This window comes from Lynx canadensis, chromosome C2 (genome assembly GCF_007474595.2).
Source record: "Lynx canadensis isolate LIC74 chromosome C2, mLynCan4.pri.v2, whole genome shotgun sequence".
In the NCBI taxonomy this organism is placed as follows: domain Eukaryota; kingdom Metazoa; phylum Chordata; class Mammalia; order Carnivora; family Felidae; genus Lynx; species Lynx canadensis.
The window spans coordinates 101236927-101252790 of NC_044311.2; the positions used below are offsets into that span (position 1 = coordinate 101236927).

Consider the following 15864-nt stretch of genomic DNA (forward strand, 5'->3'; position numbering starts at 1 on the left):
TGGTACTTACATATTTTTAAAAAATAAGGAAACTGGCATTTAGTCAGTTACCAATGAGGTAAAAGGAATATAAAATGGTCTATGATATAAATCCTGAATTATTCTATTCCAAGCTTTAGCATGATCTTGTACTCCAAGGAATACTTTTTTTTTTTTAAATAAAGAATATTACTTAAATGTCCTATATACAGCTGGCTTAAGAATTACGATACCAAAAAATTAAGTAATCCAAATGTACATTTTCTTAGCCAGAAGAACAAAGAAATAAAATGAAAGAATAAAAAAATTTAAGTATGTTTCTTAATATCCATATTTACCTAATTTTATTTTTGTAAGATCTGAACTTATCTTTAAAAGAATGAAAAACTATAGATTCTTGTTAAGTGGCCATAGTATAAGCTGTTGGCTTAATAATTCTCTCAAAAATATTTTCCTTAAGTAAAGAGAACTTTTAATTTTTAGGAAGGACATATGTAGTACATATCATTCTTTAGTAATTTGAAAATAAAAAGCATACATTTAAACTGTGTTAGCCAAATGGGCTATATCATCAAATGAAACTAACAGACAAAAACAAAGTACAAACATGTTATAAAATGTTATGAAAATGTCATCGCCATGTCTATATCCCATGGGTAAGATATCTGAACATTTAGGAAATTGAAGAATTTCAACCGTCTCTGTAAAATTTATTGTCACATCACTTTAATATGAAGTATCAAAGAGCAGCTAATATTTTAGAGAGAACATTCTAATAATACTTAAATATTAGATGCAAATGATCCTGTGTATTGCCATTAGATTACAGAGTAAATAGCCATTAATATTAAAAAGCAACTAAACATAAATAGTAAAAATTAAAGATTGGTTAATTCTCAATTAAGTGGTATTTGTAGGTCATGTTATATAAAACTCTAGAGTTTGAAGAAAGGATGAGTTAAAAAATCTTGAATTTCTTCTTTGATAAAAAACAAATGACCCGAATGGTAATCTCCTACAATTAATTTTTAAATGAGTGGTACTGATAGAGCTTTTAAAAAAAATGATTGTTAGAAAAATACTAAATCTACATGGGGTAAGTTATTCTAAAATTACAAGCTAAAGAAAAATACTTACTGAAACAGGTTTCATCACGGAATGCCATATGTATAGAATGTGGTAAAAATTTAGCAAGTACAATATAAAATTTAACAAGTACAGTATAACTAATTTCCTATGAGTTTAAACCAATATAACAGGCAATCCTGTCAAGTACTTTGAAGTGAGTATTAGTCATCATATTATATTTAAGTGAATCAAGAGGAGTTTTAATTTGTAAGAACATATTATTCACTAGCTGAACAAACTCAATCCTAAAAAAAATTGTGGAATTGTAGAATCATTTGTAGTATAAAAGTAGTAAAAAGTAAAGCCTCCTATCATATAATGCGACCTCACAGAACCAGGATATTAAAAAATTAAATTAATTAATTAAAAATTAATCATTTGTAAGGCAACTCAGGAGAAAAAGAAAAAAGTACAATAAACTGGCATCACCAGGTTTAAACAGAAGTACAAATCACTGAAATAATTATTTGTAATTTACACATTTTTGTGCACACAGATTTTAAGTTTTTGATAGGTCTTAATGAAATGCCACTTTTCTCAGAACAGTGCATATACCTGAGCTCTCACCAAGCACAAATATATATAACTCATTATTTTTACTAAGTATCCTTAAAAAAAAAATCACTGACATTTATTTCTACTTGCAACATTCTTTGTGTAAACACAGATGGATGACTACTACTTAACTCAGATTTAACAAAATACAGCTTTCAGAAAATCTAACTACCAAAAAAAAAAAAAAGTAACAACAACAACAACAACAACAACAACAACCTATTTAAAAATTTTATTTAATTTTGTCAGTGGTTCTAAAAATTTTTTAACCTGCCATCCCCTCCTCAAACACTGCTAAAAATAGCATAGCCTCACTATTATGATTCCATGAAAGAGGGACTGTTGCTAATACTTATTTTGTATTTTACGCAATGGACATATGACAATGTACCCAAAACATTTATTCATGCTTTCTAATTCTTGCCCTGCTCCAAGATAACTACAATGAGAGTTAGAATTTGCGTAAATAAACAAAAGGACTATTGTGTAATCACTAACAGCTACTTATTTATCGTAATTTAAAATCCCTTCCAACAGCATTCCTTATTTTTTCAAACATTGTTTTTTGATATTATTTGTAGAATGTGTGATAAATGAACATATAACAAAAGTAATCAACTAGTAGAGACTCAGTTCTCTACAGTCACATGAAGAAATTCGTTTTTCAAATTAATGAGTTCTGCCAAATAGGAAAATAAATAGTGCAGTAAGGCCTCTGTAGCTACAAAGCATATTTTAGCCTAGTAATTACTGTGCAAAAATAATTAGTTGATTTCTTATTTCTTTTACACTTATATGAATTGTTTAAACAAAATCTAGGAATTTTAAAGTTTAAAGATTGCTAGTTAGGTGTGGATTCTTATGCCAGATATTATGCGTAGGTCCTAAAATCAACAGGATTCAAAAGTCAAGATTTGTATACCAATATACTTTGAGTTTATGGCATGGGGGAATGTATGTGATACATAAAAATTTGCTTCTCTAACTACAGACGCTGGCGAGGATGTGGGGAAACGGGAATCCTCTTGCACTGTTGGTGGGAATGCAAACTGGTGCAGCCACTCTGGAAAACAGTATGGAGGTTCCTCAAAAAATTAAAAATAGAACTACCCTATGACCCAGCAATAGCACTACTAGCAATGTAGCCAAGGGATACAGGAGTGCTGGTGCACAGGTGCACAGGTACCCCAATGTTTATAGCAGCACTTTCAAGAATAGCCAAATTATGGAAAGAGCCTAAATGTCTATCAACTGACAAATGGATAAAGAAGATATGGTTTATATATGCAATGGAATACTACTTGGCAATGAGAAATAATGAAATCTGGCCATTCGCAACAACGTGGATGGAACTGGACGGTATTAAGCTAAGTGAAATAAGTCACTCAGAGAAAGACAGATACCATACGTTTTCACTCGTATGTGGACCTTGAGAAACTTAACAGAAGGCCATGGGGGAGAGGAAAGAGAAAAAAAAGTTACAAACAGAGAGGGAGGCAAACCATTAAGAGACTCTAAAATACAGAGAACAAACTAAGGTTTGATGGGGGGCAGGTGAGAGGGGAAAGTGGGTGATGGGCATTGAGGAGGGCACTTGTTGGGATAAGCACTGGGTGTTGTATGGAAACCAATCTGACAATAAACTATGTTAAAAAAAAATTGCTCCTCTAGTCTCAAAGAGAAGTAAGAAGTATCAGGGAAAAACACACACCAAAAACAACTAGAAAAACACAATTTCCAGCAGTCATTTAGTACTGTATAAAGATTCACTGTACCTCCATGAGGAATAACTGAAGTTGAATATTGCAATCTTGGATCAATCACATCTTCCAAAATCTTACACTTAGCAATGTGGATGAACTGTATTAGAAAATTACAACTTCCCTCAAACAGAGTTGCTAACTCTACTCTGGTCTGACTAGATCTTTTAGTCTCCAGTCATAAGATATGTTCCTTTTATAAATATTTTGAAAAATCATTTCTGAAATTGTAAAATACCAATTTTAATACTGAGGTAAATATTTTTTTTTCCCTAGAGGGAAAAGGATTTATTTATGTAACTTACAATAAAAAAGATCAACAACTTGATTGTTTGCTCTTAGTGAATTATGGCTTTTTATTCTGATAAAAGCCTACTAGGCTTTATTAGTCATTTTGGAAAGGCAGTAGTATATCTAGGATACTTAATATCCTCCAAGAAGTTCTCAGCAAAATTAACTAAACTCAACATAGTATACTGTATTAAATATTAAAGACTCTGGATAGAAAGGCAAAGTCTAATTCTTGATGATGGCTTAAAGAAAAGCATCTTATAATGCTATCTTTCTGAAGTACTTAGCAATAATTAACTGATTTTTCATATTTACCCAATATTCTATTCCCCCTCTTATGAGACTTAGTAGAGGATGATCAAAAAATGTGCACAGTTTATCACCAGTGTTATGTTCTTTACCTTCTCAAAGAAAATAAAGATACATAAAAAGCACATTCTGGAGTTTTAATTCTTTCCTGATGGTTTTCTTCTCAAACAAATATTTTCATCCATGCAAGAAAAGTTTACTAAACACCTATCACATCCCAAAAATTATTGCAGATGGTGGGGATATATTAGTGATTAAAACAGATGAAAGGACTTATGTTCTAATAGAAGTAAAAACAGCATATAAATAAAATATGAACACTTATGTGGCAATAAATACTGTAGAGAAAAATAAGGCAGAGAAGGAGACAGAAAGTAGTAAAGGGGTGAGAAAAAAGTTTCAATTTTCAGTTTTAAATATAGTTATGAAGGTGATGCTTGAGCAAAGACCTAAAGGAAGTGAGGGAAAGAGGTGTAAGGATATCTAAAAAGCTTTCCAGCTAGAGCAACAGCATGTCAAAGACTCTCGAGGTAGCAATGTGCCTGTTATGGTCAAAGAATAGCAAGGAAGCTAGCAACAAGGCCAAGGGAGCAAGAGATATAATAAAAGATGAAGTCAGAGAGATAATCTAGGACCAGAGCATGTACAGACCCTTGTAATATAGTCACTGAAAGATTTGGTTTAATTGAGGGTAAAATGAGAAGTCCACGAAAGGTTTGCAGGAGAGAAATGACATGATCTGACATGCCCTTTATAAGGATCATTCTGGCTGCTCTTCTGAGGATAAACTAAAAGTAGAAAGAATAAATGGCTGTTTTAATTGTGAAGTAAGGGTTGGGGCACCTGGGTGGCTCAGTCGGTTAAGTATCTGACTCTTGATTTCAGGTCAGGTCATGATCTCAGGGTTCATGGGAGCAAGCCCTTCACTGGGCTCTATACTGACTGCACAAAGCCTGCTTGGAATTCTCTCTCCCTCTCTTCCTCCCCTGCTCCACACACACATTCTTTCTCTCTCCGTCTCTCTCAAAATAATAAACAAACAAACAAAAATAGTGAAGTAAGGGTTGCTGATGGCTTGGGTCAGAATACTCACAACAAAAGTGGAGACATAGTAAGGTTCTGCATACGACATAATGGAAGATCTGTTGATGGACTGGGTGAGATATGAGAGAACAACTGAAACCAAGAATAAGCATCAAGGTGCTGGTGAGGATGTGGAGAAACAGGAATCCTCTTGCACTGTTGGGACTGCAAACTGGTGCAGCTGCTCTGGAAAACAGTGTGGAGGTTCCTCAAAATATTAAAAATAAGAGCTACTCTATGGCCCAGCAACAGCACTACTAGGAATTTACCCAAGGAATTTACTGTATGCTGATGCATAGGGGCACATGTACCCCAATGTTTATAGCAGCACTATCAACAATAGTCAAATTATGGAAAGAGCCTAAATGTCCATCAACTGATGAATGCATAAAGAAGATGTGGTTTATATATTCAATGGAATACTACTTCGCAATGAAAAAGAATGAAATCATGCCATTTGTGGCAACGCACATGGAACTGGAAGGTATTATGCTGAGTGAAATAAGTCAGTCAGAGAAGGACAGATATTGTACATTTTTACTCATATGTGGATCTTGAGAAACTGAACAGAAGACCATGGGGAAAGGGAAGGGGGAAAAAAGTTACAAACAGAGAGGGAGGGAGGCAAGCCACAAGAGGCTCTTAAATACAGAGAACAAAGTAAGGGTGGATGTGGGCCTGGAGGAGAGGGGAAAGTGGGTGATGGGCACTGAGGATGGCACTTGTTGGGAAGAGCACTGGCTGTTGTATGTAAGCTAATTTGACAACAAATTATATTCATAAAAAAAAAGAATAAGCATCAAGGATTAAACCCTGAGTAAATGTAAGGATGGAGTTACCAATGACAGAAGAAAGGAGGGAGACTGTTAGAGGAAGAGGGCAAGGGGCAGAAGATCAGGACCTCAGTTTTGAATGTTAAGCCATAAATGCCTATTATATTTCTACAAAGAGTTAGTGATCTTTAATAGGCAGTTGGACACGTAAGTCAAAAGTACTGGGAAATGGACCCACAATGCCAAAAGATATAAATTTAGGATATCATCAACAGAATCAGTATATATAAGAATGCCCAAATTGAGCCTCAATATTTAAATGATTACATAATAATACACTGAGCCTGAGATTTACAAATAATATCCCATACCAAACTATACAACAGAAACACAAACAAAAAGTAAGCCTTCCTCAGGTAACTACGTTTTAAATATACATTCCCTGTGGCATTAAGATCCTTTAAAAAAAACCAAAACCAAAACCAAAACCAAAACCAAAACCAAAACCAAAACCAAAACCTTTAAGGAAAGAAAGGGAGACTAATAAACTAATATTTAATCTCAATCTGATTTCCACCAAAGCACTGCTGCTGGCAGAAAGGGCTAGCAAGGGATGTACACAGCTCTAAGCTTCCTGTGAGATTCATGCAAAAATATATTTGCATCATGCCTATCATGTGCCAGGCGCTAAGTGCTGAGTATTCAATGGTAAATGAAGCAAATGCAAAATGCTTAAATGTGAGGATGAATAATAAGTACACAAGTTAAGCATAAAACTAAAAATTGTGGGAAATGCTAAGAGAAAATAATATGAGGGATTGTTCCTAGATTGAGGGATCAAAGATGGAGAATATAACATTGAAGTAAGTTTAAAATTTCTCTAAAACTCTAACTTACTTAGTTTTAGATCAGAACAGAGATAAAAACCTTAGCTATATCCATTACATAATTACCATACAAACCTGCTTTTCTCAAGGTTCTCTTCCTTTTTCCTTTAATTTTCCATTTTTTAGACATGAAGATTGCTATATTCTTACAGCCAATAAGGAGATGCTCGAAATATTTTATATAATTTTTACAACTGAGCATTCCATTAATAATTTGTTATAGCCACACCCATGAATAAATGTATTTTTAGCTCTAACAGTATTTTGTGAGTATCCAAATTTATATATTCAGTCAAATGAACAGAAATGTTCCTTGTAAAATAAATGGGATGTGAAAAATCTAAGTTCTTAGTTGCTTAAGGCCTGGTAATAAGAAACATCTTAAATTTTATTTCATTAGCACATTTTCAATAGCGTTCCTACTTAACCTCTCAGTATTCCAATATGATAGAGTTCCATATTGGGTGACAAAGTATGTTCTTTAATAAGCCAGGTCATCAAAGTCAATATCCCATTTTATTTGAGACACTTGTGTTGAGAGTGACAACCAAAAACAAATAAACAAACCCAGTGTAAAGATGTTCTCAGTGTAAAGATGAGAGAACCTAGAAAGGTACACACTATCTATAAAAGGAATACTTAATACTATGTAACTGAAAAATTAACTATATGCAAAGGTCTTAAAATGTATATAAGCTTATTGCATAGACACTTTGACATTTCTTTAAGTAAAGGCACTTTACATATGTGTTTCAGGCAGGGCTACTTTATTATATCTCTTTTACATTATTTGGAAAACCTCACACTGAGGAATCTGTACCTTAGCAAATATAAATTGCCAATGAGAACACAGTGTTATTATTACTGCTGTTACAGGAATAATTTCATTAACTCATTTCACCAGTAGATAGTAACTTACCTGAAATGTAGATGACCTTTTGATCACTCCTTTGACCAAGGGAATTGGTCACTTTACAGACATAAACACCAGAATAATTGAAAGTCAATGGATGGACAAAATGAAGAGTATTGTCTGAAGCCAATAAACCATCAGGCCACTGTCCATCTAACCTAGATTTTAAAAAGCATGAAATTATTTTATGTATCGTCAGACTTTATTCACAGACAGCTATTTAAATAAGATACCACACTTTTGAGATATTAGTAAAAGAACTGGCATTCTTTAGGCAAAATTCACTATGAAATGAAGTATATAAGATGTGAATTGTCAATAAAAATGAACAGACAAAAATCCACGAAGAATACCCACTCTTTCAGGAAAAAAAAAGTGAATAAATAACCATTCTTTCAAAATACTAAATGACAGAAGTGGAAATAGGCCAACATATTAGAATGGGAAAGAAGGAGAGAAAAAATTATGTGATTTTAAGACTCAAATTCAGAAAATTAGAAAAATGTATTATTTGAAGACATACAGTATCAAAGGAATTACAAATAATTCTCAGTGAATACATCAATTCATGATATATCTATAAATTCCTTAATGAAAAGCCAACTTATTTAAGTACATAGTAATGTTTTAGCACCTTCTGTAACATATTTAAACAGCATTATTTCATACTGAGCAAATTTATACTATGCCCCATCCAAAGAGGATTAGTTTCTAAAGCATCAAAAAGGGTCTTCTTATAAAATAATCTCAATTTTAAGGTGGGCATCTGAGACAGTAAAAACCAAGACACCATTTTGGCATCAATAAAAACTTTTTAAAAATAGATGTCTATACTAATTTGGCTCTAAGACGTCCTGTTATACATTAGCATAAACCACAATAAGAATAAAATCCCACTGCAACTCTAAAGCCATTCACTGCAATGGAACTAAGTATACTGTTATACATCATATCGCCAAATTTAGGGTACCAAAAAATACACCAATTTATTTTGAAATTATTTCTAAAGTCCATGAGTAATTTTTTTAAGAGGACAAAAAGTCAAGTAAACCCAGGCACTCAAGTATTATGGTTTGAACTAAGATTTTCAAAAAGTCCATTCATTCATTCACTTGGCTATCCACTACTTAGTTACCGGTAGCTTACCACTAATCATACTCTACTCTGTTAGTGCTGCTGAGATTCACAAGTAAATAAGATCAGGTTCTTGCTTTCAATGATGTAAGTATATAGTAGAAGACCAACAACTAATTACAAAGGGAATAAGAATAAAAAAAAAAACAATAAAAAGGTAGAAAGAAACAAAACCAACACTGGACCATAAGAGGAATGATTTTGTTCTTCAAATCCCAGGGTAGTAGATAAAAGAACAATCAAAATCTTTTACAGTGCTGGAACTTCAATTTAGCACTGAAGAAAAAAGATAATATTCTTACATGGCTTAAAAAACAGAAACACCCAGCCTTCTTCTAAGAAGACTTTGAAAAGAACACTAGTACAAGCACACGCTTTCAAAAGGTGAACATTTTCTAGGAGGGTGAGAATGAATATGGAGTGTATAAATCTTATCAATTATCTCTCTGCACTTTGAGGCCCAAATTCTAATCCCTTTAATTCTGAGAAACAGAAAAATGGCTTATAATCCTTTAAAGTTGCTTATTCAAATAAGCCATAGTCATAAAAATCTAAATATCACATTAAACTCACAGCAAATGACATGCTAAGCACTTTCTATGCTATTTCACTTATGCTACTTCGTTTATATTCATTGTCTCTACTCTCACAACTCTATGACATACTTTTATCAGTGAGGAAACAAAATTAGAGAGATTAGGCATCATACTCAAAAAGACATCTAGGAATGGAACTCAGAATTGTATAACTTTTAAAAATAACCTATCACACATCTTAACCAAAGACTGTTTCTCACTTTTAGGAAAATGTAAATGAAAAAAACCTTCTCTACTTTAAAAACTGTATCTTTGCTTAAAGACAACAGATGTATCAAATATACTGTTTCCTTGCTCCCACAAAATCCCACCTAAAACAAGGGTAAAGGAATTGAAAGCTATTAAAAACCCACAAAGAAAAACAAAACAGGAGACACAATTCATCAGACAAGATGTTTCAACAAACTTTCAGAAGATGGAAGAGAGATGGCAAAAACAATACATGCTTTAAGCCATTCAATCAAGATTGATTTTTATCTCCAGGGGACAACTGGCATGTCTGGAGACTACAGGGTTGGGGGAGGGGGGGCATGGTTTGAGGCCAGGGATGCTGCTAAACATACTGCAATTCACAGGACTGCCTCCCACAACAAAGATTTATCCAGCCCAAAATGTCAATAGTGCCAAGGCTGAAAAACTCCACTCTGGGCTGAAGAAGTGCTTCCAGAAGGCATATGAATGGGAAGGCAGCCAATGTACTCCAAAGAACCCAAGATTTGGAGTTTGACTCACTGTACTACAGAAAGCCAGAGTGAAGCAGAAGGCTAAGAATTAATGAGATTAGTTGAAAGTTGAAAAAAAATAATGGACTCCTCTCAACTCTGTACAGATACTAGACACTTTTAATTTAGAAATAAGAATGAATTAAAAAAAAAAAAGAAAGAAAGAATTAATATATACTCAATAAAAAAAAAAAAAAACTGAATGGCCATGAAAAAAAAGACTTTCACTCTTCCTAAGTCACATCTGAAGCTTCTCCAGGCAAAGAATCCTCTCTACCTGATCACTCTAAATGGAATCTACTAATGAGTAATTCCCACTCTAAAGACAGAGTTTCCACTCAGCATTTTATTTTAATCACTGTGAAACGACTGGACAACTGAGAAAATTAAGGAATATCTACAAAATGAAAGACCAAACAAAAAACAAAAGAACTTGAAGCAGAAAAAAACTCTCTGAGGAAATAACGTTAGTACTGTATTCTTGGGAAAAAACAAAAAGACATTATATCCATAAAATAAGAAAAAAATGCTATGAAAAGAACAGAGAAATAAGAAAATGCTCTTAGAAATTAAATACACCCCCAAAATGTTTTAAATCAATAAGTCAATTAGGGAAAAAAAAAATCAAGGAAATCTAGGAGAAACAAAAAATTGTTTGAAAAATAAGAAAGGATATTTAGTATACAAAAAATAGGCCTGGTAAACCAAAAGAAAAAAAAAAAAAAAAAGAGGGAAATGACCAAAAAGATGAGAAAATTATACACAGTTGACAGATAAAGGTCTCAAGACTAAAGGGGGGCCCTAAATACTGAGAAAAATGAGTGAAAATCTTAGTATAACAGTTTGAAATTTCACAGATAAAGAGAATTAAGGATATTCTTTGAGGCTAAGAATTCTTAGCCTCAGGGAAAACAAAGATCTTAGACAAAAGAAAACAGAATTCCAGTATACTACTTCGTTCTCAGTAAATAGTATTTACTTGTCATAGGGAGGCAAACGATGACTACAGAATTTAACTAAAAGTAGCTGAATTTCACTGGGACTCATAAAGGTAGGAATATGTGTACGGGTATGTTTGTGTGTGAAGGGGTAGATATAAAATTAAATTTTCATCTGCCACAATAGTCAATAAATAGTATTAAGAAGTAGCAGTTTAAGACCTATGATGGTAACTACCAGAAGGAACTGCTAAAAAGGAGCCTCTGAGAAACAGAACTGCAGGGATAGAAAGGTAGGGGAGAGGTGGGACAGGAGAACACTCAGAAATGCTTAATTTAATTTTCAACTATTACTATGATCATGTATTACACAGATAAAAAAAAATTAATTATGCATTTAAGAATACTTTTCACTTTATGTAATTTCTCTTTAGAAGTATCTGACATTATTACCTGCTCCACACAGATTTGAAGGGTGGTGGATTTGCATCAGCATTACACTTGAGATTAACACCTTTTCTTCCTACAAACCAATTCCCATCATAGCCTGTTACTGAAACCTCAGGAGCATCTATAAAATAAATGCATAACAGGACAAATTATCTTTTGTTAGTGATAAATGCAATATATAATGACAAAGCATTAAGATAATAGACTGGAAAACAGTAGTTGATATATTAGTTGACTGAAACTGCACGAATGTACAATGAGTACCCAAACCCTAGGCAGCTGTAAGCATGTACAGTTCTAGTTATTATAGGCACTGAATGTAACAATATTCACAAACCTATAATCACCAAGAACAAAATATAAGAGTTCTATTATGAGAAACACAGATATATAAACAAAGGAAATACACCGCTTACTTGGATGAGACGTGGCATTTAAATACCAAGTCGCCATATAAAACTGTCTTAAAAAATGTTTAATCTGAAAGAAAATATCCCCTAAGAGATACAAAATCAATTACAGAGATTAGACTCTCTGTATTATAATTAATATTCTACGGGTAAGTAGAGATGGAATGTGACATAAACTTTCTAAGGCTAAAATTAAAACTAAAGTAAGTTATCTATGGCCTCAACTGTTCTAAAACATGAAATTTTATCCATTGCACCCAAACATCCTTTGGTATATGTGCAACATAACATAATTAGTTAAATGAGCAATTATCCATACCTACTAGCAATACAAATGTATGCCTTCCAACTACACAATCCAATACTAACCATTCATTCAACCATCATATTGTCTAACTCCTAATAAGTGGCAGGCACTATTGTAGGCATTTGGTATACATATAGACTCTGTATTCATAAAACGTATTTTCTAATAGCTTTTAATAAGGAAGGGAATAATTTAAAAGTGTGTGATAAAAACCTATTACGAGAGCCAAGAAAGAAAAGAACAGGATGATACAGAGAAGATAAGAAGGGCCTAATTTAGATTGGGCATGGGGCTGAGGAAGGTCATGAAAGGCTTCCTAAGGGAATGTCACTTTATGCATGGTACAGGGGCCCTGCTGTGAGTTATACAGTAAACTAGATAAACAGTACATGACCAGGTGGGAAGTTACAAAGGGACCAGGTCAGTTTAATTCTGGCAGGGAAGCTTGATCTACTGTCAAGCAAGGTTTACAAAACAGTGGTAAAAAATTAAACTTTTACTAAGGAACAATTAACTACCTCAGTAATTTTAAGAAAGAAATGCCTGCCTCATAAATGCAAAAATTAACAATCATTTTTATAACTTAAAATTGGTACCATAAAATGTTACTGAAAGAACAGTACAGATATCTGTGTGTTTACCTTCTTTTACTAAGAGGAAGGAACAAGTACTAAGTAAGGTATTCCCAAAGAATACCTCCAAATTTTGATATGAATTTTGGATGTAAGATTTTATCTCTTTAAACTTTGTTCACATGTTTTATAGGCGCCAATTAAAGAAAAAAAGTCATGAGTATTCTAACATTTAAAGAACAAGTCAATAAATCTAAGCCATAATTATATGTCTTACATTAAAAGAAATATTTTTATATATTTAGGATTGCATTCAAGCAAACACCAACCAAAAAAGAATAACATACATAATACAAATTGAAGAAAATGTCAGTCATTACTAAATACAAGGAAGGACAAAATATATATGAGGAAAATATTAATAGTACTTACAATTGGGATCTGAATTTTACAAGAAAAAGGAAAAAGTTAAGTCTGTGAAAGTAAGGTAGGAAAAGGAAAAAGAGAAATTTTAATTGGATTCTCCAAAGAAGTGAAAAGAAGGTATCTGCACTCCAGAATAAAATGGTAATAACATTCACATAAGATTAAGTTCCCAAGTTCAACCCTATAAATGTTGAAAAAGATTCTCAGAATTAGCTTTAGAAATCATTACACCAAGTGCAATGAATATGTGCAATTTAAAAATCCATGCATGTCATATCAAAAACAAAACACTAAGAATGAAAACTGTAACACCACCTATTCATTTTCATTATCCTTGTTATAAGCTAGCTGCATTACCACTTTTTCTTCTCAAAATTTTTAAGTGCTACATAAAGAACATATCAACAACTGAGAAAATGTACAGGAAAAAGTACACACACATACATATATACATATACAAACTTCACACACAAGGGAGCATCCCTTAACCAAAAAAAAAAAAAATACAAGACGGGCCAAGCTTTGAACTTATCTACAATGGTTATGATCCCAATGATATCTTTAACATACTGTCTTACTCTATAACATGATCAAGAAAATCAGTTGAGAAACAATAATGAAAAACATGGGTTTTCACTCTAATTAAAATGCACCTAGGTAGTGAAAGAATTTTGCTGAAAACATCATGGGTAGTATCAATAAAACTGAGTAACAGCTATATTAATTGGATTAGAGAAGTTTGTCTCAAAGTATTGCACATTTTGAAGTATAAATATTTCCATAATTTGCTTAAGTCCAGTCTAAAAAGGATAAGATTAAATAAATTTAAGTTGGCACTCTCCATCTTTACAAACTAATAAAAAATGTTCTGGTTAAATGAAATTTCCATGAAAATATTTTTAAAAATTAAGAAAGAAAAGGTCAACAAGGAAAAGCTGTTAAGAATATCTGAATACTAAATATTCAAATTAAAAAGTCTGACATAGAATTATGTCAAAGGAAGAAAATTAAAATAAAATGCATGATATGTTTCAAAAGCAGATGTTATCATTTACTTACACTGTATATCTAATATGAAAGAATATCGGATGTCCTTTTCCAAGGCTGGATGTTTTACAACACAAGTAATTCGCCTTCCTCTAGCAAATCTGGTTGGAAACAGCTTATACTGACTGACAATTGTTGCCGTTTCATTTGGAAAAGAAGTTGTAGTGGATTCCATTTCACCAAGATCACCTTCCCAGTCAATGTGTGCAACTGGTTTTCCAGTGGCTGCGATACAAATGGCTGCTACCGTTTCATTTCCTCCATCAATTAAAGAATCTGGCCCTTTTATCAGGCTCACAGTGGGTTCAACTGTTTAAATTAAAAAAAAAAAAAAGTAGTTACATTTCAATTAAGAATATATTTACATCCTTCCAAGCCATATCTAACCATATTTCATAAACTCAGAAGCAAAGGCCTATAAAATCTACACACACACTTTTAAGTAATACCAACATCAACTGGATTCTTGGAACAAGAGAGTATCATAAACCAAGGCAAACAAGAAGCTAAGCAAGACTTTATAATCTTGAAGACGGTTCTCCCTAGCAGAGATATGTTTTTCTTTATAGGGACCGATGAGTTCTCCCCAGTTAGTATATGAAAATGTCCTGTAAGTTGGATCATAATTTCCATTATGAGATTGTAAGTACTATCACTCTGCAAGGGGGAAGAATGTAGTTTTTAGACATACAGCTTCATTTTGCAGCAAAAATGTTTACAGAAAATATAAATTAAGTTACCAGTATGAAACCTACATTGTTAAAGTATAATGTCAATAATAGTTATGCTTATGATGTAGATGACATTACCTTTTTCTAGTGTAAGAAAGCTCCTCAGCAGGTGAAAAGTAACCTTAATGCTTAGGCCCTTTCAATCTACCTTCCATTATACTAACTATCTCTTCACATTTTCCAGCAAATTTTATGTGCTTCTTTCTGTATAAATTCCTCAGTCTCACTTCAGGAATTATTTGGCGCAAGCCTATAACTTATTCCGTACATTAAATTTTTATCCCAATAACTTTTATTCATTTCCAAAATTTCCAACTAGTTCTTTCAGTGCCATCTGTTCTTGATTTGTATCTATTTTTTTTTTGTTTCATAATTACCTCAAGGCGTATTGATATTTTCCTTATGTATTTCCCTATGTATTTTACAAGATGTACTGCTGTAAAACAGCAATGGGAAAAGTACATGCAACACATGTAATGAACACTTTATAGTAAACATCTATGTAACCACCATACATCTTAATAAAAAAAAAAAATAGCACCTCCCAAGTTCCTCAACATGCCTCTTCCTGACCTTGACACCTACCGGCCCAAGTATGAATCCATTATTGGAAATATATTTTTGCTTACTTTTCATGATAGGTCTACAAGCAACACATGCAAACCTAAAAACAGTTGCATTTTACCTATTTCTGAACTTTACACAAATAGTACTGGACTATATGCATTTTTGTAACAGTTTTTCTTTGACTCAACTTTGTGTTCCTGAGATTAATTTATTTGAGAACAATTAGCCTTAGTTTATTATTTTGGAATTCATTTTTTTAACTTTTAATTTTTAGATCATTTAAATT

General features: G+C 32.7%; 1 protein-coding gene across 2 annotated transcripts in view; it reads right to left on the minus strand.

Moving 5' to 3' along the window:
• Positions 1 to 15864, minus strand: part of NECTIN3 (nectin cell adhesion molecule 3) — a 130564-nt gene that overhangs the window by 68174 nt on the left and 46526 nt on the right. For both annotated transcript variants that reach the window (XM_030329914.1, XM_030329912.1), the window contains exons 3-5: positions 14293 to 14589; positions 11522 to 11639; positions 7685 to 7836 (exon numbers count right to left, since the gene is read on the minus strand). In XM_030329914.1, the coding sequence (XP_030185774.1) occupies positions 7685 to 7836; positions 11522 to 11639; positions 14293 to 14589 (567 nt within the window). The remainder of the gene's footprint in view (positions 1 to 7684; positions 7837 to 11521; positions 11640 to 14292; positions 14590 to 15864) is intronic.